Raw genomic sequence first — 21260 nt, 5'->3', positions numbered from 1 at the left:
TGGTTCATAACTTACTGCAACGTGTTGTTGCTTAGGATACAACCACTGACTGGATATATGTATATTGAAGCGATCCTGGGGTTAAAGACCAGCTGATCGCTGCCCGATTCTTTGAAATGAATGGCCGCATTGCATTGGGGGATATCGGCTTTGAATGCGTCCTGCTTGGGTCATAGCGTAATGTTCTGTATTACAGCATATAGCCTACTGTAATATTTCACCGGTAATAAGACCGAAATAATATTATTAAAATAAAGAAATTAATACCATGATAGCATCTAAATGAATGTTGATAGATGTAGCATTATAGTTTAAAAAATATAAATCAACAAAAAAGCAACCCAGCTTCCCTGGCCGAAATAGACCGAAATAATAACATTAAAAGAAATACATATAAATTCATGATAACATCTTGTGAATAATGTTGATTAAAATAGCGGTTATTGGGCTAAAAATACCAATAATAACTGTCACAGATTTTGAGTTAAGGGGGGGGCGTGTTTTTTTCTTTCGTCGATATCCGACGGTGAGGGAATAACATGAATGTTGTGGAACGATGTGACAGTTGAAACGAAATGAGGCACCGAAACTTTCGTTCTTATTCGGTCTCGTTACTACCGTTTACGTCGGCACCGGTTCCCTATCGGCACCGAGTTTCGGTACCCAACCCTACTCACAAGGCCTTTTGGGTCAACTTGCTCAAGACGAACACAGGTGGTTTTATTATTTTTTTTGAAAAAGCAAAAAGTTAACAAGCAAACAAAATAAATGAAAAAATGAACAGAGTTCAATCACTCAAAAATTACTATAAGACAGAGTCTTGGTCAAAACAGAAAACAAACCCAAGGGATCGAGCGGGCGAGCTTTCTGACAAAGCACCCATTTTTATATGTACATTTCTTGGGGTTCAACCCCCCATCACAGCGAGGTGTGTTTTAACACATTCGATTCACCTTACATGCTAATACAGTCTTAAAGCAAGCATCAGGTTGGATATACGTAAAACCATCTCATATGACAATATTTCCTTTATACATATGCATGTTGCTATCTAACATACAATCTAACTGCTCATTTCAACTGCATTGATCAATAGGTCAAAGCAGTAACCTTTTTCACCTCTGGTGTGCATCAAGAGCCTAACCCCTCAAGTGCATGTATACAAGGCCCCAACAGCACTTCCTCTTTTGCAGCTGTGCAGGTTCAGATAGACAGTTACGCAAAACTACTTGTGCAGCCAAGGCCTCTTGCAGACACTTCCTCTTTCTGACTGCAGGGTCAAACAGGCAGCTTCACACAGTAACTCACACTAAAATGTTTCTAAGCATGTTTATAGTAATATCAGTATCACAAAAACTTAGCATGATTGTATTTCTAAAGGCACATTAGCACTCATAAACCAAAATCAAAGGCAGCATTATAGTTTCAGCTGTTTCAGCTGTTTTTGGGTTAATTCATGTCAAAAGCAGAAGTATAGTTTTAGCTGTTCTTTTGCATTAATACCAATACATTTCAAAAAGGCAAAAATATTTCAAAAATCAGGAATATTTCAAAGGCAATAATATTTCAAAAGGCAGGAATATAGTTTTTAATATTTTTTTTGAATTTTCACATACTCTCGTTCAACACCCTCCCATGAAAATACAAAAACACAAAATAATGCAATGTTTAGAGCGTGCTTCTATCCAGGATAATCACCAGTATGTTCCCACCATAGTCTGATAACACCAGGAACTGCTTGTTGGTCCCGGGAGATATATACCAGTCCTTCCGCACAGGGATATAGCCAGCGTCGTTATCAAAAGAAACAGCTTCCACAGATCTCAGGAGTGTGGCCCCTTCAACATAGGATATTGCATTGTCCTGGGTCAGGGCCACCAACCATGAGTCTCGGAAACACCCAGGCCTGATGTGTGTGAACAGTTTCCACACGCCCGGGTTTCCAGTGGATTGAGGGTGAATCTTCGTTCTCTTCAATCGTCCATATATCAACCTACACCGAAAAATCTTAAAAAAGGGCCCATTGGAATCATGGGCCCCGGGGTAGGCAGAGATCAAAACAGGATCAGTCTGAGTACCTCTGGTCACCCTGTCCGGGATCACAAAGTGAACATGGCCATGCTCACTCTTTCTCTTTTTGTTGCTCGGATTGGCCAACACGCTGGCCCCAGGATCCTCAGCACAAGTAGACGTCACCTCAGCATCAGTCGGCAGCACCAGGTTTGCAGTATCCATCATTTCAGCAGCAGTCGGCGGCACCAGGACACCTGTAGCAGCATGCAGTGGCGGACACACAGGAGAAGCAGGCCGGGGAGGAGTCTCGGAAACGGTCTGCATTGGCAGGTCACCAGTAGCAGCATGCAGTGGTGGACACACAGGAGAGGCAGGCCGGGGAGGGGGCTCAGAGACAGTCGGCATTAAAAAAGTGGGCAAGGAACAGCGCGGGGGATCTTGGGCCATGATTGACGCACCTGCTACCGGGTCAACAGTTGGTTGAGCGCCCCGAGCCAGTGTCCGAGCGGACTCCCGGCCGGTACCAACAAGCCCGGCTTGCAGAAGTAATCCAGGCGCCCCAATACGCTTCATCCTCTTTTTCCTCCCTTTTTTCTGCTTCCTGCTCATGTAAGCCCACATATCTTCCTCTTCTCCAAAACTGGGATTACGGATCGACTCCCTGAGCTCAAAGTATTCAGCTCCGATCCAATCTGCAACATCCCCTCCATCAGCCTCTCCCTCGGTCTCACTCACCACGGGGCTGGCCACCAGGATATGCCCTCGCTGGAGGGGGAAGTCCTCACTCCCCAACCCCCCGAAAGACTCTCCTCCGGTTCCGGGGCTGCAAGTCCCTCCTCCTCCACTGCTGGATTCGAGGCTCAGGATGTCACGCCCTGGAGACCACTCGAGACTGGGCTCACTGGAACTGCAACTCTCTGGTTCGTCCCTCCCTCTGCCGAGGCTCAAGTCTTCGATGGGACAGAGTGTCAGGACGGCATCAGTTCCACTGTCGCTCACTGATTCTCCACCCTATATTTAAAATAAAGGTTTGCTTGAAAAATTTCCCGTAACCGGTCATTTATTTATTTATGTTTTTCCAGTTCGGTTGTAAAACACACAGAAATCAACAAAAATAGAAAGATTAATATAAAATTAAAGATTAAAAAAGGAAAAAAGAAACAAGGATTAAGACACTCATTCAACCCCCCAGTTTCTAGATCAAGCTGAGTCCGGGGGCAGAGTGGCCTTAACTCTATCTACTCTAATGACATAATTTTATCGTACCGCCATCTCCCTGCTACCCCCCTGCATCACAGCTAGGCTAGAGATACGCCGAACCTTCCTAGGTGTGGGTGGGTCTACTCGGATGTCTACCAGGCTATGCAGATGTTTAGTCCCTCAAACCCGCCCATTGACAGACATGCCATACATTAACACTGGCACCCCTTTATATACTGGCAAAAATAAGCCTAACAATTCTTGGGCAAGAAAAACAGCAAGTAGTTTAACAAATATTTCCCCTATAATTTTCTTAGTCTTGCAATGTTTAATCACAACCAGAACCCCTATAAAATAACCACAGATTCTGACCAAGATAACAATCATGTAGGCATATCTAAAGGCAGGATAGAAAATTTCTGCTACTTTGGCTGCAATAATCAAGACATATCCTGTCCAGGCCGCTGCTGCCCAGCCAGGCAGCTTGACCGGAGTAGCTACTATAATAGCATATCCTACAGCTGTTCCAATTCTGGGTTCACACACCGTAACAAATGTCATAATTTCAAGTCCACAAACTAAAATCCATATCAAAAGCATTCTACGCCAGGTTTAACCCAACGACATCCCTACAGATAGTACTAAACAAATGAGCGGATAAGGAATATAGAAGTATACCCCAGCCAGCATCGTGTGTCTTCCCCCAATTTTCCAGAAGAATTGGTCTGGTTAGTTCCATTCTCCATTGTCCCTATTTCGTTTCAGGCTGATCAGTTGTTCTGTGTTCCGTACTCCTTGTTCTTCTAAAAGAAGAAAAGTGATAGGTTGGTTCATGTTAAACATTCTCTCTCATCATTAGGTGGCTTGAGTGAGCACATTATATTTCCTTCCGGCAGTACATTTTCTTTTAATCAACAGCCACCCCAATTTCCAAATCACAAGCAGTACTGTTATGCAAGCTAACAAGGCTAACAGGGCATATAGACACCCCCACAACACATTTCCTACCCACCCCACCACAGAATCTAGTGAATTAGCAACAGCAGTCGCCGACACCTCTGCAGCTCTCTTCACATTTGTAGGAAATGTCACTATAGCATCTTTAGCTATGGCTTTTATTATATTATCTCCAATAGTGCTTATCCTTTGAAGGTTTCGAGCAGCTATTCCTCCAGGGTTTTTCTCTAAATTTTCTGTGTATAGAGATGGTACACATTGATCAGTTCTTGGTCTGAGGTCTCAACCAATCCTCCTCTCCTAACATATTTTGTTTCTGGAAAAAAGATATCACCCCTACTCGTTGTATTACCGGATATCTCTTCCAACTATCCCTGACCTTTCGGTTGCAAAAGTATTCCAATCTGCCTAGGTGAGCTAAAGTCCCTAGCATTCTGGGCGTTGTCACAGCAGGCCAGTGCGCTGACTGAACTACATCCTCTAAAATTGGAGTTTGTGAGACCACCAGACCAGTAGTAAAGTCACTTTTTATTTTCCAATCTGTCTTAGTCCTAAAAGAGATATAGTTACATACCCCAGACCCATTTGTGAACATGAACCCTTCTTGACAGAATGGCCTCTCCTCAAGTCCGACTGGTGTCGTTCCCATCAGTTTCCGAGTATACTCATAATACTCAATTTTCAGTTTGTGTCTCTTTTGATAGTAAACGTAATTGTCTGGTTTGCCATAACAAGATTGATGTAGATATTTTCCTCCTGTCTGGCGGTTATAATACCAATAATCAGATGCCTGATGAAAATGTATAGATCCTATCATAAGGTAATAACGCGGATTACCATCGGCAGCAATCGACCCCCTGACATAGGGCAAAGCTACGTAACCATTACTGGCTTTCCTCCCTTACACTGGTGGATACCTGTCAGTGTTAAAAATGCAAGCTGTTGATTTTGTCTTATACCAATCATTATCACAAATAGCTGGAGCCATTACGAGGTCGCGACCGGGATAAAGAGGAAGGTCTATTGGTACTCCTCTATGTGCAGGTTTTGTCTTTAAAGCCTCTAAATAATCTTTATTTTCTAGCCCACGCGGTACTGACCCTCCCAGCATCCCTCCTAATTGATACCATAAGAATTGAGAAACCGGATGTTTATCACTTGCATCATGGCATTTGTCAAGTGTGGCCTTGAACTTACCTATTGCACCCAGTGGGAACGGGGGAAAACCCATGTCTGGAACCCACATGTGGGAACAATAGGTCTGTCCATATTGCCTCCTGAAAGTTGGTTATATTACCCCAATCTCTCCCGTCCCCCCTTTGAGTTGCATTAGTACCCTTAAGGTTGGCTTTGATACATTCCCAGGTGGCGTTTTCCCATCTGGTCCTATTTTTTATCAACCATTCCCTGACCCCAGTATTACTGAGATTGGGAATGGTGAGAAAAAATTCCCTAAACCCATTTGAGTGCATCACTGTATTCCACATTGGTCTTTGAATTTTCATCACTTTTCCTAGTGGGGAAGATCCCCTTGTTGTAAATAACGTCCAATTAAAATGAGTCTGACCACTGTCTGGTTTTTCTGGAAAGCAGTACAGGCATTTGGCTGGTGTAACCTGTCTGGGTTTTTTGGTGTTTCTCCTACCTCTCCCTGCCCTTTTGAACACATGCTCTCGCAGACTTTCTTCTTCCATAAGCCAATTTATTGGGTTAGAAGAGGTCCTCACTGTGCCTTTAACATATAATATTTCGGGCAGTCGGAAGTAAGTTATGTCACCTTCTCCTATTGCACAATAATTACCATTTCTGCGTATTGTGCAATCCGAGAGGGTGAAATTTTGAGCAATTTCAGAGGCCCACAGCCAACTTCGCATAAAACCAGTAACTGTAGTACAATTTCGGGCCTTATTCGTGGAATTGCAGGAACAGTTAAGTGCTACTTTCACCTTAAACAAATCCCCTGTAAACTTATACATCATAGTATCACACCCACAACTTTCATTTCCAATTACTGACCGGTTAAATGGGTCGCTGAGTAAGCTTTCCCAGTTACGGCCATTATCAGTTTCTTTTTTGTATTCCCATTGCGGTAGTCTATTTTGGCATACATCAATGTCGTCACTATAACCAATCAGGCCACAAAAAGCTATTCCCCACTCTCTCCTCCATTCTGATTTAATGTCTGAGGTGCTATTAGTTAAGGGCCCATTGGGCAATACCATAGCAGGTTTGGATTTTATTTTTTGTGATTTCCCACACTGTGTGCTGTCCATCACCCGCTAGGAATATTATTGTCCAGAGGGTGATAAACAGCAACACCAGTGGAGGAAACCACCCTTTGCACCCTCTACTAGGGTACTCAGGCAGATTTCTCCCAATAATTTTGTCCTGCAGAGGTGTTGTCTCCATCTGCAAGACAAGAGCGGAGGGAGATTGTTAGTAACTTATTTTGACCTAAATCCTAGCCGCCGCCGGTGCCCTTGGCGCTGAGGGTTCTGTTTTCTCCCCCAGGAGTCTATACCCTTCAGGCAGGCGCAGCTCATAAGACTCAGTTTTTATATTTCCCTCTAAGTCCCTAGCTCTTCTCCTGAACACTTCTATTTTTTGGTAAGAGGATTGTCCTTTAGCATTTACACATTTGCCTCTAAAGTTCCCTAGGCTACTACAGATTGTTCCATGAGTTAAAGTTCTCTGTTTGGACCCTTCTGTGATCCAGTCATGCTGACATAATGGCACATAGCCTGTCCAGCAATCTTCAATTTTGAGTTTTTCTCTTTTGGTGAATCCTTTACAGGCCTGGAGCATAACTTCCCCAAGCACAGCCTGTATACCATGCCTGGCCCACCTGGTGAGCCAAGTATGACTTTTGATTTTGATCACCTCCGGGTAGCTCCTTGCGATCCGACTCTCTCTGTAAACTTGGCTCTGGCTTGGAGGGTCTCGATCAAACAGATCCAATGCTCTGAAGCACCTGTATTGAGCATATGGATCGCAAGTAACAAAACCCGTAGGAGATCCTCTACAACACCCTCTTGGCAATTCATGGTGGTCACGTCTACCCACCGTTGCTCTACAAGCTATGTTATCTACACACTGGTTGCAAAATGTGAATCTTGCATTACCACCACACTCTATACCTGTTTTAGCCACTACAGATTTCTTGGTTAAGGGCCTGTATAACCTCATCCCCCCCCCAGAGCTTTTCATAACATTGAGTTTTACAGTGTACACAGCATCCAGGTGTGTACGCTTCCCATTTTAGAACATCGCTTTTTCCCTCGTCATCATTTTTTCTGACCCATGGGTCTCCTCTACAGTCGACTGACAGCAGATAATGGTATCTAGGGTCTACCGTCGCCATCTTGGGTGTGTCTCTTTTTAAGCTGTAATTGGGTAATATGTACAGGATATTTCCAATCTTTAAGCACCACCAAATTATTTGGTAGCTGAACATGAACTACACCTGTTCCCTGAAGTTTTGATTTAACCCCTGCCTCAGTCTTCGTGTAATCCGAGTATATCCAGACCTCGTCTCCGACCTGAAAGACAGGTGAGACATCGATTACTTGTTTTGGTTTATATTCTGCTAATTTACCCTGGCTTAGTGCTTCATTCATATAGGCCACTCCAGCCGGAGTGTCCCAGTTTTCTTTAAGGGTCGCAAGATAAGACCTTTTACTTCCCTCACTGCTCTTTCAGCCACCCCATTGGTATGGCTAATATAAGGTGTAGAATAGACTGTCTGGACACCTTGGCTCTCCAGCAGTTCTCTAACCTGTTCGTTTTTAAAGTGAGTTCCATTATCCATTCTGATGGTTTTTGGTTTACGTTTGGGCAGCCAATCAGCTAGTTTGTGTGCTACAACATTACCTGTGGCTCTTTTGAGAGGGAACACTTGTGTGTCTCCTCCTAACCCTTTCCCCCCTTGGTTAACATTCCTATATCCATGCTAAAATGTTCCCCCGGGCGTTCGGTTTTTATTTCATGATCTGAGTATGGAATTTTTTTCCTACCCCCTTTTTTCGCGCATTCTTCGCAATTGTTTCGCACGACGCGCATCAATTCCCTGAGCTTGGGTATTTTTATGTCAGCTTTCTGACACCATCTTTTCAGTCTCTCTTCACCTACATGACCCAGCAGTCCGTGTAGGTCTGTTACGTAATGCAGGGCTTCCTCATCTGGCAGCTCATACAGTCCCTCTTTGTTTCTCCACTGTTCTGGAAGAATAGCAAAATGATTATAGAGAGCCGATCTGGCCTGAACAAGGTCATCTACCTCTGCATTACCTACATGCACTCTGTCTGTTAGTCCAGTGTGACTTTTTACATGCTGTACTGACAGAAGAAACGTTTTCATGAGCTGACTGATTGCCATCCACTCTTCTTTATGTTTTAGATCTTGTCCGCGGTTATCTTGAAACCCTCTCACTTCCCAATAAGGTAAATCCTCTTTTAGTGCTGTGGCTACATAAACAGAATCTGTGATTATGTGTAACCTTCTAATTTTTCTTTTCTTGGCCACAGCCATTCCTTCTAGACATGCTTTTACTTCGGCTATCTGCGCGCTTCCAACAGTAACCCCTTTTTTCTCTCTATTTCTTTATCATTTCTTTTAAGGATGTAGCCCCAATCTCCATCCTCTTTCCTTTTTGACCCATCTGTGTACAGGACCCAGTTTGCTTCGTCTAGCAGTTCCGGTTCCGTTGGTTTTATTTTCTTTCCTGATTTTACTACTTTTACTAGCGGGTCCTGGAGCATTATAACCCATGCATCCCATCACCCCTTTAAAGCTTTAGATCCGTCTAGTTTTGCTTTAGTTAAGGTCTGAGTTGCCCCACACTCAAAAGACACTTCCATACCAGTATTGTCTCCATACGTTCAAAGATATGGATAGAACCGGTACAGTACACATAGTTCCCTTTCCTCGTGTAAAAATCTCTTTTCCGTTGGTTTCCAGGAGGCAGAAAGGTTAAGGCAGGTGTCCTTACCTTGAACAACTTTCACATTTCCTCCCAGTTCATCCACAGATACTAGGATTTTAATTGGGGCATTAGGTGTCACGTGTTTCAGTGTCTCCTGATTTTCTTTACAATACTCTATGAGTTTTTGGACTTTGGTTTGTTCATCTTCTGTGAGAGGTCTGTCACGCGTTTGCATACTCCTTTTCTCCTCATCTCGGGTTCTGAGACCCTTTTTTTAGCTCATGGCACTCTCTTGCCCTCCCTGCAAAGTGTGGAATATGTGCGGTCACATATTCCAATTTTCCCAACACCTGTTCTGTTTCTAACACTGTTTTGGGTATTTTTAGGTCATCTAAGTAGCTGTCCCTTCCTTCAGTGCTTATCATAAAGCCTAGATATTTCACCTTTGATTTCCCTATTTCACATTTTTTCAGTCCTATTTTGAACCCTGCGGTTTTCAAGCGGTTAATCACCTCTTCTAGCAAGCTCAATTGTTCTTCCTCTGTCTCAGTGGCGATAAGAACATCATCAATATATACATCAACATTTAGTCCTTCTAGGACTTTTTCCACAGTTTCTTGAAACACATTAGGGCTATTACAGAACCCCTGCGGTAGTCGGGTCCATCGGTACGCTGTTTTCTTAAGCTGAAAGCACGTTTTCATACTGGATCCGTCTGAAATGGCTATAGACCAAAAGCCATTTGCTAGGTCAATAGTGGAATAGTATTTTGCCTTTGAGGCTTCTCTGACAATTTTCTGGGGATTTAACATTGTTCTCTGGTCCTTTTGAGTTCGGTCATTTAATTCTTTGAGATTGTGTACTAATCTAAATCCTCCATCTTTTTTGTCTACAGCTTGAATTGGGGTGAGACAAGGGGGCTCTGGCTCTACCACCAGAACACCCTGTTTTACTAGTTCATCAATGGTTATTTGGATCTCTTTAGGTCTCTTAGGTCTTAGATCTCTTCAGGTTTAACAGGATATTGTTTCACTTTCCCTGGGGAACCCCCCCGAATCTGGTAAGGTTCCATATTTACAAAACCGCAATCATTTTTAAACTCTGAGTATTTACCTTTTTTTAGAATCTCTTCTAGTCTTGTTTTATTCGTTATTTCGGTTTCGCGCAGTATTCTTTTTAATTGTTGTTCGTTATTTATTTCCTTCAACCATCTGACCTTTTCGGCTTTTCCTAAATCTTTTAGACCTAATAGATTCATAGGCCCCACAAGTACTTTTGAACCGTCATAATTTCCTAATTTCATGGACACCAGACTTCCATCTGCCATGATCGCAGAAGTCTGATCTCCGGTAAGTTGTGCTATTTTGCTGGTGGACATGGTTGCTCCAGTATCCACTGTGTACACTTCCCCTTTCCATTTAGCTTTTAGCTCACCCTGGTCTTCGAAAGCTACTTGGTTTAGTAACTCTAAGATTGTTTTTCCCCCCATTTGTCGTCCCAGTCCTTCTTGTCCTGAATTAACTGAGCTTTCTGCGCGGGAGTTAGAGTTTTGAATACATCGTTCGTCACCCCTGGCCTCTTCGGCGCCCCCTGAGGGGTTTTTTTGTAGATTGTTTTGGGTGCACTTTGTGCACCATTCCCTGTTGCAGTCACATTTTTGCCGTTGCTGCTCTGAGCATTGGACTCCCCGGATAGCCCGTACGGGTTTTGGGCTTTCGCCTTTGGGTGGGCCTGATTAGCGGGTTTCTCTGTCTTTTTTGATTTTGACATGAGGGTTTTACGATCGTACATGATTAAATTTTGCGTTTTTTGTTCTGCTGACCAGAAGGCCCACCCTGTACAGAGGTGAACACCTCCAGGTATTTTTCCTAATAGTTTCTCTTCATAATAAGTGCTCTTACCAGGTACTCCTTTAAGAGATCGCATTGCAACACTAAGGGCCCTATCTTGCACTCGGCGCAATTGCCTTTGTACACCGACGCATGTATCATTCCTATTTTGCACCCGACGCACAGCGGACTTTTCCCTCCACAGACGCACGTCGGTAAATTAGGGAATGTATTTGCGCTCCTGGGGGCGGTTCAGCGAAAAGAGGAGGCGTGTTCCGGCGCAAATGTTACTTTGTGCTATTCTGCAGTTTCAGAAAACAATTCCCCCCTCCCCCCAGAAAAACCTCCCCTAACTCATGGCGTTTGTTACCCGGCGCCGCCCCCCTAAAAAAATTTTATTCAGATGCTATTTTAGGGGCGCATGCTTGGCCATAATGTAGCGTGTGCACAACGCGCATACACTTCTCTCATCTAAATGGATGCAGCAGTTCCCATTTTTGCAAACCATACATAATTACAAAGGAAAATATTACTGAAAATGCGCTTCAGGTGTTTGGATAGGTCAGGAGGCTACAGTACAGTCCTCAAAAAGTCGCAGCATTCTTTGTGGCTTGTTGTGTTTTACACATTTCCATGAATCATGGATGTGTTGATGACATAAATGAGGAAATATTAGAGGACTTAAGGAGACGTGATGTTGAACTACGGTGGGATTGGACACTCCGGCGGGATCTGGTCCGGGAGTAATGCGCGATGTGCTCCTGGTGGAGCGGGTGGACGGAGATGGAGTGGGGGGAAGAGGAAGGGGCACAACAGAAGCAGGTGGTGCGTTTGGAGGTCCACGCTCCATGGCTGCAGCAATCCTCTCCAGACTTGAGGACTCTAGAAGTCTTTTTGGGTATTGGCGGATCACAAATTGTTACTTTCCTCAACAGGTGTCTCCCTGGATGAACCATTGTCTGGGGGCGCGCGGGTTGATTTACTGTAGGATTTAGAATACCCCTTGACTGAGGGATAACTATAGGAGTTTTAGGTCTCGGGGTACTAGCATGTACTGGCATAGGCGGTGTTCTTTCCCTACTGCGACTTTTTCTTCTTCCCTAGTCGGGTCGCGTGGTGGAGGAAATTCATCCTCCTCATCTGTTTCTATTAACGGTTCGTTAGTTTTTGTTTTATGTTTTCTCCACGTGTCTAATGGCGAAGAGGATTTATTACTCGTCGTAGGTAAATCTTCCCTGCACCATTCGTTTAACGCGCTCAGCACCCTTGTGAGATCTGGCCCTGCTGATGACGGAGTTAGTTCCCTAATCAGTGGGGACGCAGGCGGAGCTGAGCATCCTGTTTTATGATTAAGACTTGTTGGTGTATTATGTTGCAAGTGTTTGGTGTTTAATCTCCAACTTAATTCCTCATACAAACGCTCGTTGAGCCTTTACTCTTCTCCGTTCCCCTCTCCCCATGGTGGGGATGGAGTAAACAGAGGCGGGTGTGGTAATTGATTCTCTAAGTCGACAATTAGAGGGGTTTTTAGGAAGTCTGCATTTTGGGGAAGTACTTGAGATGTGTTACTCTCACTGCTCCGGCTATCTGTTTCTACTTCCTCCCCCTGACTGTCTTCCTCTTTTTCTGACTCAGTGCTCTCATCATATTCATTCTCTACTGTCACTAGTTCATCTCTCTCTTTGTCTGCAGGCAGGAGGAGGTGGAATATCGCTCCCCCGAACAGGGGAAGGATATCTGTTGTCCAAGTCAGGAGGACTTCGGATGGGTCTTTCCGGTCTCTCCCTCTCAGATTTATTGTTACCCTTTCTCCTGCTTGCGCTGAGTTAACAACTGGGTGTATTGCTCTAATAAATGTTTCTCTGTCTGCTGGTTTATACACCGCGCGACATCTCTTGCTTCTTTCCCCACTAAGGCTATTTAGTTGTTGGCATTGCCCGGGTTTGCACGGTGGTTGGGATTGAATTTCTTTGATATATTCTTTCCCAACTCTATTTAGAATTTCCTGCTCATAATCTGGTAATGGGGATCTCCTCATGTACGATTTGAGACATTCTGACGTGTGCACAAAAGTGCCGCCTTTAATTGGGGATCCCCCTTTAATTGTTTGCACCACTGTTTTTTGCCTGATGCCTGTATCTGAGTCTGCATTTTTTTCATCCCCCTGGCGTTCTGCAGTCAATAGTCCTATAGAGGAACTTGGCACATTCCCAGGGGTTGCTGAGTGGTTTTTTTCTGCTTGTTTTCTATTTTGTGCTCCTAGAGAGGTATCTCTCGGTCCTTCTACTAAGCGGCTTGGCATACCAATCATTACGGTTTTAGTTGGTATTTGCACTACTACATCTGCACAAGGCGTGTGTAGGTGTTTAGCTGGCCGTAGAAACAGGTCCGGGTATAGCGGCTCCGGGCAGACCAGAGCCTTCTCTATTTCCTCCATGACCGCTTCTGGACAACATATCACCCACTCACAACTTTTGTGGTTCTGTAGCAGTCTAATTAGTGCGCGCACACAATCTTTTCGTGAGTATTGGAAGCTCCCATCCCCGAACAGAGTTATTACCCTGCCTGTGTGTTTGGCTGTCAATGCTCCTTCCTGCATTATTCTATACAAGTATTTTTCATCATTTTCATCATAGAACGCGGATGTTAGCCTATCTGGGCTATTTTTATCACTGTAGCAACAGTGGATTATTTCACCATAACTTCCACTATCCCTAATTGTTTGTTGTACCACTGTCCCGTCTGGTAATAGTTCAGAGGGTTCCCAGTCACATGTTTTGGGGAACCTCCGTTTGAACGCCTCTGCTACCCCTCCTTCGTGTTTCAGCGACCGATTTGCTGGATTAAACCACAAGGTCATTCTCATTTGTCCAGGAAATGGACTACACTTTTCAATATCTCCATGGAAAAATTTATTGAACCGTTGCCGGTTTTAACCATGCTGTAGGAAAGCCCTGAAGCTAGGTTTGAGTGAGGATCACCTAGGGCTCTTTCCGTCCCCTCTTCCTCTGAATCCTCAAATGCAGACGCGGTGCTGGCCATGCTCGGGGGGCCTACTTCAGTGATTTGCTCTTGTGGAAATACTATTTCGACAAAAAGCCCCTGCCGCCGATTTGAGTCCTACTTTAGTACTAATTGACTGTTCGCGTTGCTTTCGTCTTTTTTCGACTACTTCACCTAACCCTTCGGAATGTTCAGGCTTTAACCCGGGGACCCTTCTTTATTTGCCGGCAGTGAAGGCCTCGGTCCGCTTACTGTTCCTAAGTAGTTTTGAACCTGCTGATCTCGTTGGTCAGCAGGTTCCAGTGACGCTAACCTGTTTTGACACTTCCAGCTATTTTTTTTTTTTTTAATAACTCTACGTTACAGCTCTTAGCGCACTGCGAATAAAAACCAGTGTCTTAATCAGCTTTGACTCTTCTAGCCACCTAAAAGGCTTTACGTTACTGTCCTTAAGCACTGTGAGTGGGTTTTTAAATGGTTAATCTGTTGTTCCCTGTACTAGTTATTATTTTTTATAACGTTGCATCACAGATTTTAACGCATTTACCCCACGTTATGGGCGCCATGTGGAACGATGTGACAGTTATCGAGGCATAGTATCGCTTTTTCTTTTAAAGCCAACCCCCCCTCTTCCCCCCAATAACCCTCGCACTCTAAGCCCTCTTCTGCCGTACAGCCGTTACAGATACTGTCAGCGGGGCGGATGGTTAAGCCTATATTAGAGGAGTTGTTTCAGATACTTCCCTATATTTAATACTGTTGGTATTAAAATATTATAGGTTCGAATATTATAAATATTGTATTATAACTATTAATAGGTTCAAAGGAATTAGTTGAAATACTTCCCTATAGTTTTTTAGATTAATTTTAGAGAGATACACACACCCCCGCACTGGTGGGTTCTCGCTACAGTGGAAACCCGATAACGAGACAAGAGGCTTTCAATTGACAACCTAGATGTCCCCCGTATGTGAAATACACAACACACAGAAGATCTTTATAACCAAACAATTACAATTGATTACTCACACTCGAGCAGCCACTTCTGCCTTGGTCACAGAGGTTTCCGCTCAGCTGGAGGATCAAAGGTCTGCTTGTCAGGTCGGTCCCCGGGGTTGCTGCAAACCGCACGGCTAAAGAGGAGGCCACCACTTCCCCTTTCAAGGGGGTCCTCGGTCACTCAGGCAAATGGCAAAAAAGAAGAAAAAAGGAAAAAAGGAAAGAGTCTTCTAAAAGAGCAAAAAAAGACTCACAAGTAGGGTTGGGTATCGTTTGGTTTTTTTTCGGTTCCGGTGCTAAATCGATACTTTTAAAACGGTGCCGGTGCCTAAACGGTGCCTGAATCGGTGCCTGAATCGGTGCCTGAATCGGTGCCTGAATCGGTGCCTGAATCGGTGCCTGAATCGGTACTTTTCAATACAGTAAAACGGCAACGGCAGCTGCAAGTGAACGCACCGTCAGTGTTGTTTAATTCCGACAACGGCAGCTGCATGTGAACGCACCGTCTGTGTTGTTTAATTCCGACCATAAACATACTGTATATCTATGAATTGCGACAACGGCAGTTGCTGCTGCGCTGCAGAGCAGACTGTTACATCCCGCTGTTGAAGTCCTCCACAGTGAAATACAGTCACACTTTACACTGTTTAACGTTAGCTGTCAGCATTTTACCTGTGCTTAATCCAGCTGCTAGCTAAAGGTAGGCTAACGTTACATGCTGTCAGGTGTAGTGTAAAGTCAAGCACCGAAATGAGGCACCGAAACTTTCGTTCTTATTCGGTCTCGTTACTACCGTTTACGTTGGCACCGGTTCCCTATTGGCACCGAGTTTCGGTACCCAACCCTACTCACAAGGCCTTTTGGGTCACCTTGCTCAAGACGAACACAGGTGGTTTTATTATTTTTTTTGAAAAAGCAAAAAGTTAACAAGCAAACAAAATAAATGAAAAAATGAACAGAGTTCAATCACTCAAAAATTACTATAAGACAGAGTCTTGGTCAAAACAGAAAACGAACCCAAGGGATCGAGCGAGAGCGAGTGGGCGAGCTTTCTGACAAAGCACCCATTTTTATATGTACATTTCTTGGGGTTCAACCCCCCATCACAGCGAGGTGTATTTTAACACATTCGATTCACCTTACATGCTAATACAGTCTTAAAGCAAGCATCAGGTTGGATATACGTAAAACCATCTCATATGACGATATTTCCTTTATACATTTGCATGTTGCTATCTAACATACAATCTAACTGCTCATTTCAACTGCATCGATCAATAGGTCAAAGCAGTAACCTTTTTCACCTCTTGTGTGCATCAAGAGCCTAACCCCTCAAGTGCATGTATACAAGGCCCCAACAGCACTTCCTCTTTTCCAGCTGTGCAGGTTCAGATAGACAGTTACGCAAAACTACTTTTGCAGCCGAGGCCTCTTGCAGACACTTCTTCTTTCCGACTGCAGGGTCAAACAGGCAGCTTCACACAGTAACTCACACTAAAATGTTTCTAAGCATGTTTATAGTAATATCAGTATCACAAAAACTTAGCATGATTGTATTTCTAAAGGCACATTAGCACTCATAAACCAAAATCAAAGGCAGCATTATAGTTTCAAGAGCAAAAATATATTTCAGCTGTTTTTGGGTTAACTCATGTCAAAAGCAGAAGTATAGTTTTAGCTGTTCTTTTGCATTAATACCAATACATTTCAAAAAGGCAAAAATATTTCAAAAATCAGGAATATTTCAAAGGCAATAATATTTCAAAAGGCAGGAATATAGTTTTTAATTGTTTTTTGAATTTTCACATACTCTCGTTCAACAATGTCTATCTGACGGACCCCCTCGTCGAAAAATAACGTCAAAGGGTACCCCTATTTCGTTGAAACTTGACGCCAGGGTCCTTGACCATGCGTCATACATTTGACGAGTAGGGAGTGAGACTGTGTTGAATAGACTCTCAAACCAGTGCTTACCACTTATTTTCTGCTTCAGGCCAAGTATTGACATGATATGAGAGCACAATATCTCTAATATCTTTAAATTCAGCCAAAACATACAAGCACAACCTGGAGTTTTCCTATAATTATCCTGTTACAAATTAATAATTCATAATGGACAAACCTCTGAATGCACTCAAGAGTATTCTCTGCTTCCATCTGATACTGGATGTTGAACGAGTAGAAACAGCTGAATAGGGCCGCCAAAGCAGAATCAAAGTCTGGCAGCTCCTGGGGTCCGATGATTACCTTGCCATCGACGGTGAGCATCCAACCATTGGCCTCGAGAACGGAATCCCCTATAACACAAATAGGCAACATCATTTTAGCAAATTTGCCCCATTGGACAGATTTCTGGTGACATAGGAGGCCATTTGAGTATTATTTTATGTGTGTGTGTGTGTGTGTGTGTATGTGCGAGTGCATGCCTTACCAAGAGCAATCAGCCTCGGGGTGCTAGGAGCAGAGAGACTGCTGTTTATGTCTGCTGCAGTTGCGGTCACCTAAGAGCAACAAACAAACAAAAAACAAAAGAGATCAAATTTCAATACAAAGTCGACATAATTGTGTCATTTTTTGCCAAATTCCTATGGCAGTGATTTTCAACACTAGTGTGCCATGAGACATCGTCCTGTGTGCCGTGGGAAATTATCTGATTTTACTTAATTGTTCCAACAAATTTTTTTATTGAGTTACTGCAAATAATTTTCCATTGTTGCGCATCTGTGCCTCAATATGATGACTGGCAGAGAAATTAAATACTATTCTGTGTCAGTAGGTGGCAGTATAGCGCAATAATGACCTTGTTGATTTAAGACAATAAAATTACTGCCAGCAGGGCAGTCATTTTATCCACATCCATGCTGGGTGGAGGGTTGGCATTAATAGTGTAGCGCTGAGAGGCATATGTTTTTATCATGTACTCTTCCACCCAGGCACGCTCAGCAGCTCTGGGTCCCTCTACTGAAAATAGCTCCACCATTTCCTTTCTTTTCCCTTCAACTGATTCTGGGGTTTCTCCTTGAGGGAGGTCAATAGGGTGCCAATTAACACATCCATAGCTGTCAGTTTTGGATGGAGTAGGGCTCTCATTGCTGGATGCAGTCTTGCATGTAGCATGTTGTTTTGGCCTCCTAACACAAACTAATGTGTTGTCACAATTTACATGGTCAATCCGAGTTTTTATTTGATTTAAAAGGGACCCATAGCCACAGCCAATTAGCTCTCCTTCGGCTGTGACGTCAGCAAAGCTCTTTGGGTGTTTCTCAATCACTAGTCTGGCTATTTCAGAACACTGGTTCCTTGTAGGGTTCAAGCATTTCTCTTGTATCGCCTGTACAATAATTCTGACCATACTCAGATGTTCTTGTTTCCTCGGTCTCAGGCCTTGAGCAACACATTGCCGCACATTTGCTGGCATTTTCTGCCATGGGATTTCAAAGGAGGACATCCAGTCAGGCCTTTGGATAAGGACAAGCATTGATGGGCACAGAGCCTGCTGAGGTGCGGATCTGGCAAGATGGCAAGGTGTCTTCTGTATCAATCAACTGTCCTGAAAGAAAAATGAAAACGTCTTAGTTATGTCATTCTAAAAATCACTTAAAGGTATAGTGGAGGATTTTCTTTTTCTGGGTTAACGTTACACTAAATCCTGCAGCAGCCCACCACGAGACACCTGCAGTAGCAACAGAATAGCCTAGCTACTACCAACCAGTTTACATTCACTTGAGCCTCACACAGGGATGAAACCACAAAAGAATACTGAGAAATAAAAACGCAAGCAACTATACCAATATTACCGTATAGAAAACAAAAGCCAAGTAGTTAAATTGGACGTGGACGGTTCCACCTTCTAATGTTACTGCTAGCTGCTAGTTGTTAAGCTAGCTATCGCTAGCTAACTTTGCTAGCTAATGCAATTACATAGTTTAGTAATATTATGTAAATAGTATGTTGCACTGTATAAAAGTGACAATATTTAAAACATGCTAGCTAGCTACGGCTAGCGATACGCTAGCTAGCTACCGCTAGCTGAGTTGGCTAACGTTAAAGCACAAAATTCAGTTCATATTCAGAGCATATGTTCACATTTCAAACAAGCGTCCACAGATGGCTCACCTTATGGTTGCTCTGTGGGTCCAACATGAATTGAACAGACTGATACAGACTACTGACAGATATTTTATCTCCTTCGACTAATGTAAAACTGTCAGCACCGTATTTAGCCGTATTTTTCGCATAATGCTTGGTGGTTAGCAGTAATGAACTGCATTTACCAAACGTAAATCCAGGGGTGATCGTGCATTTGCAGTGGCTGCTCCGAGACTCTGGAATGAGCTGCCTTTGCACATCAGATTTTCCGAGTCTCTTCCCGTTTTCAAATCTCGTCTTAAAACTCATTTATTTTCTTTGGCTTTTAACTCAGTTTGAGGGATGATTTTTGAGGTTGATTTCTTTTTTTAATTTTTTGTATTGTTATTTTGTTTTATTGTGCCACTACTATATGTTATTGCTTATTTAAGATTGTGTTCAGCACTTTGGTCAACCAGTGCTTTATAAATAAAGGGGGTATTGGATTGGATTGGATTGGTGTACCTTTGATTTCAGGAGTTCATTCATCCAGATATTCACCTGACAGCTGATTCTCTCTACAGAGAAACCTACGTCCACAAGCTCTTCTATGACCACAAGCCTTCCTATGAACACAAGCCTTACTTCGAGCTCTCTGCCACCCCCTGACACCTCAGCTCCATCCCCGACCTCAGAACCCCTCCACCTTGTGTTCAGACCGGTCTGGAACCTGGTGGTGGTCTGTCCGTTCTGCATCACCACTTTCATCATGGTGTCTTTATATCGACGCAGAGCCACAGGTAACTCTCTGAATCATTCACTGACCTTAGAATCAATCTCACCACTCTGGTGTTTTATTTTTATTTTTAGTTAACCTTTATTTAACCAGGTAGGCCGTTGAGAACAGGTTCTCATTTGCAACGGCGACCTGGCCAAGAATAAAGCATAAGCGTGCAGGACAACATACAGTTTCACATTCAATATAGTACAAGAAAACAGAATACAATATGCTACATAAAGTACAGATTAAGTAGGCATTACAAAGCCAGTGCAAAGTGAGGTGAAAGTAAGAAGAAAGATATGCGAAAGTGATATGGTAATAAACAACAACACAATATACATGAATAGACAGTTTATAACACTGTTGAGATGTAGTGAAGAGTCAGTGATGTTTGGTTGTATTTAACAGAACTCTTCAGCTGATCAATTATCTACATTTTCTTTCTAACCTGCTCCGACTGTAGGATATGGCCTACCTGTTGCCATGGTGATGACCTTGCCCACCCAGGCTGAGGAGGGATTGGATGATGAATATGAGAATGACATCACCGCTGTCACCAGAGAGCATCACTTCTGAACTGATCTGAAAAGAAGCTGAAATCTCCGTAGATCAGAAACAGTTCCCCCGGCCGTCTTGATATAATTATGATTTAAACATACACTGTAAAAAAGTACAGACCCATTTAGTTATGTCCACTTATTTCTTTATTTTAACTGAACGAGCTTATACAAGTTGTGGACTTGAACTTCACTTTATGAGTTTTTGAAAGTTAAACTTTTATTCATTGGTTCGACTATTACAATTTTTTGTCAGATATGTATGTGTTGATTGAACTTGGGTATGTAAGTTATCAGTTGAAAAAAAAACGTGTGTGTTGCAACAAAAAAGAGTTGCCTTTCGGGTTTAAAATAACCTGTCTTCTTCCACGGCAAAGTTTAAGCATAGACACAAATTAATTATACACCACAGATAAGTGATGTAGCCTATTAAAATTTCTACTAAAATATAACACATGTTGTGGCAAACAAGAAAGCACTGGTGCCCAGCGGCTTGTGAATTTCACTCTTCTCAAATTGAAATGGAAAGTTATTTTCAAAAGTCAAACGTTTAGCTCCGCCCACATTTAGCCCATCCCCGATCTGCGTACTGCATTCAGGTGCAATTGGTTCATTGGCTGGTCAATTCCCATGATGCAAGGCAGTAAATAGAGTTGTGTTAAAATTTGCTGAAAAGTTTGCAGTTTTTTCGAAATACAAATGTAACTTTATGAATCCCATTTTTTAAACGCTTCTTTAGAATGTAGTGTTTTGTTGCCTGGTAATTGACATTGTTGTGCTGGTTTACATTTGTAACCATGAGTTAAGTGACTGTTACGTTTGCTAAGAAGAGCTGGAGTAATACAATTTTAGACTTTGAGCAGTAATAGGCTTCCATTAGCCATTACTCTGTGGCATATCACTTCACTAGTGTTCCTTTTATGTCAAGTGAT

At 43.1% G+C, this 21260-nt stretch overlaps 4 protein-coding genes and 1 pseudogene across 9 annotated transcripts in view; 3 read left to right on the top strand and 2 right to left on the bottom strand.

The window, feature by feature from the left end:
* LOC120572864 overlaps positions 1-21260 on the bottom strand; it is a 642621-nt pseudogene that overhangs the window by 297504 nt on the left and 323857 nt on the right.
* The window catches only part of LOC120572802 (low affinity immunoglobulin gamma Fc region receptor II-like), a 395648-nt gene that overhangs the window by 134233 nt on the left and 240155 nt on the right, over positions 1-21260 (top strand).
* The window catches only part of LOC120572747 (immunoglobulin superfamily member 10-like), a 187999-nt gene that overhangs the window by 84422 nt on the left and 82317 nt on the right, over positions 1-21260 (top strand). The window lies entirely within an intron of this gene.
* Positions 1-21260, top strand: part of LOC120572776 (butyrophilin-like protein 2) — a 44976-nt gene that overhangs the window by 12167 nt on the left and 11549 nt on the right. The gene's annotated exons all lie outside the window — the stretch shown is intronic.
* Positions 499-15142, bottom strand: LOC120572782. The gene is made up of 3 exons (XM_039822217.1): positions 14953-15142; positions 3892-4016; positions 499-3024 (listed from the first exon to the last, which is right to left on the bottom strand). The coding sequence occupies exons 2-3, from the start codon at positions 3901-3903 to the stop codon at positions 1669-1671; spliced, it is 1368 nt and encodes a 455-aa protein (XP_039678151.1). The 5' UTR covers positions 3904-4016; positions 14953-15142; the 3' UTR covers positions 499-1668.

This window comes from Perca fluviatilis, chromosome 14 (genome assembly GCF_010015445.1).
Source record: "Perca fluviatilis chromosome 14, GENO_Pfluv_1.0, whole genome shotgun sequence".
NCBI lineage: Eukaryota > Metazoa > Chordata > Actinopteri > Perciformes > Percidae > Perca > Perca fluviatilis.
The sequence above is the reverse complement of the archived record's forward strand: the minus strand, read 5'-3'. Positions and strand labels throughout refer to the sequence as shown.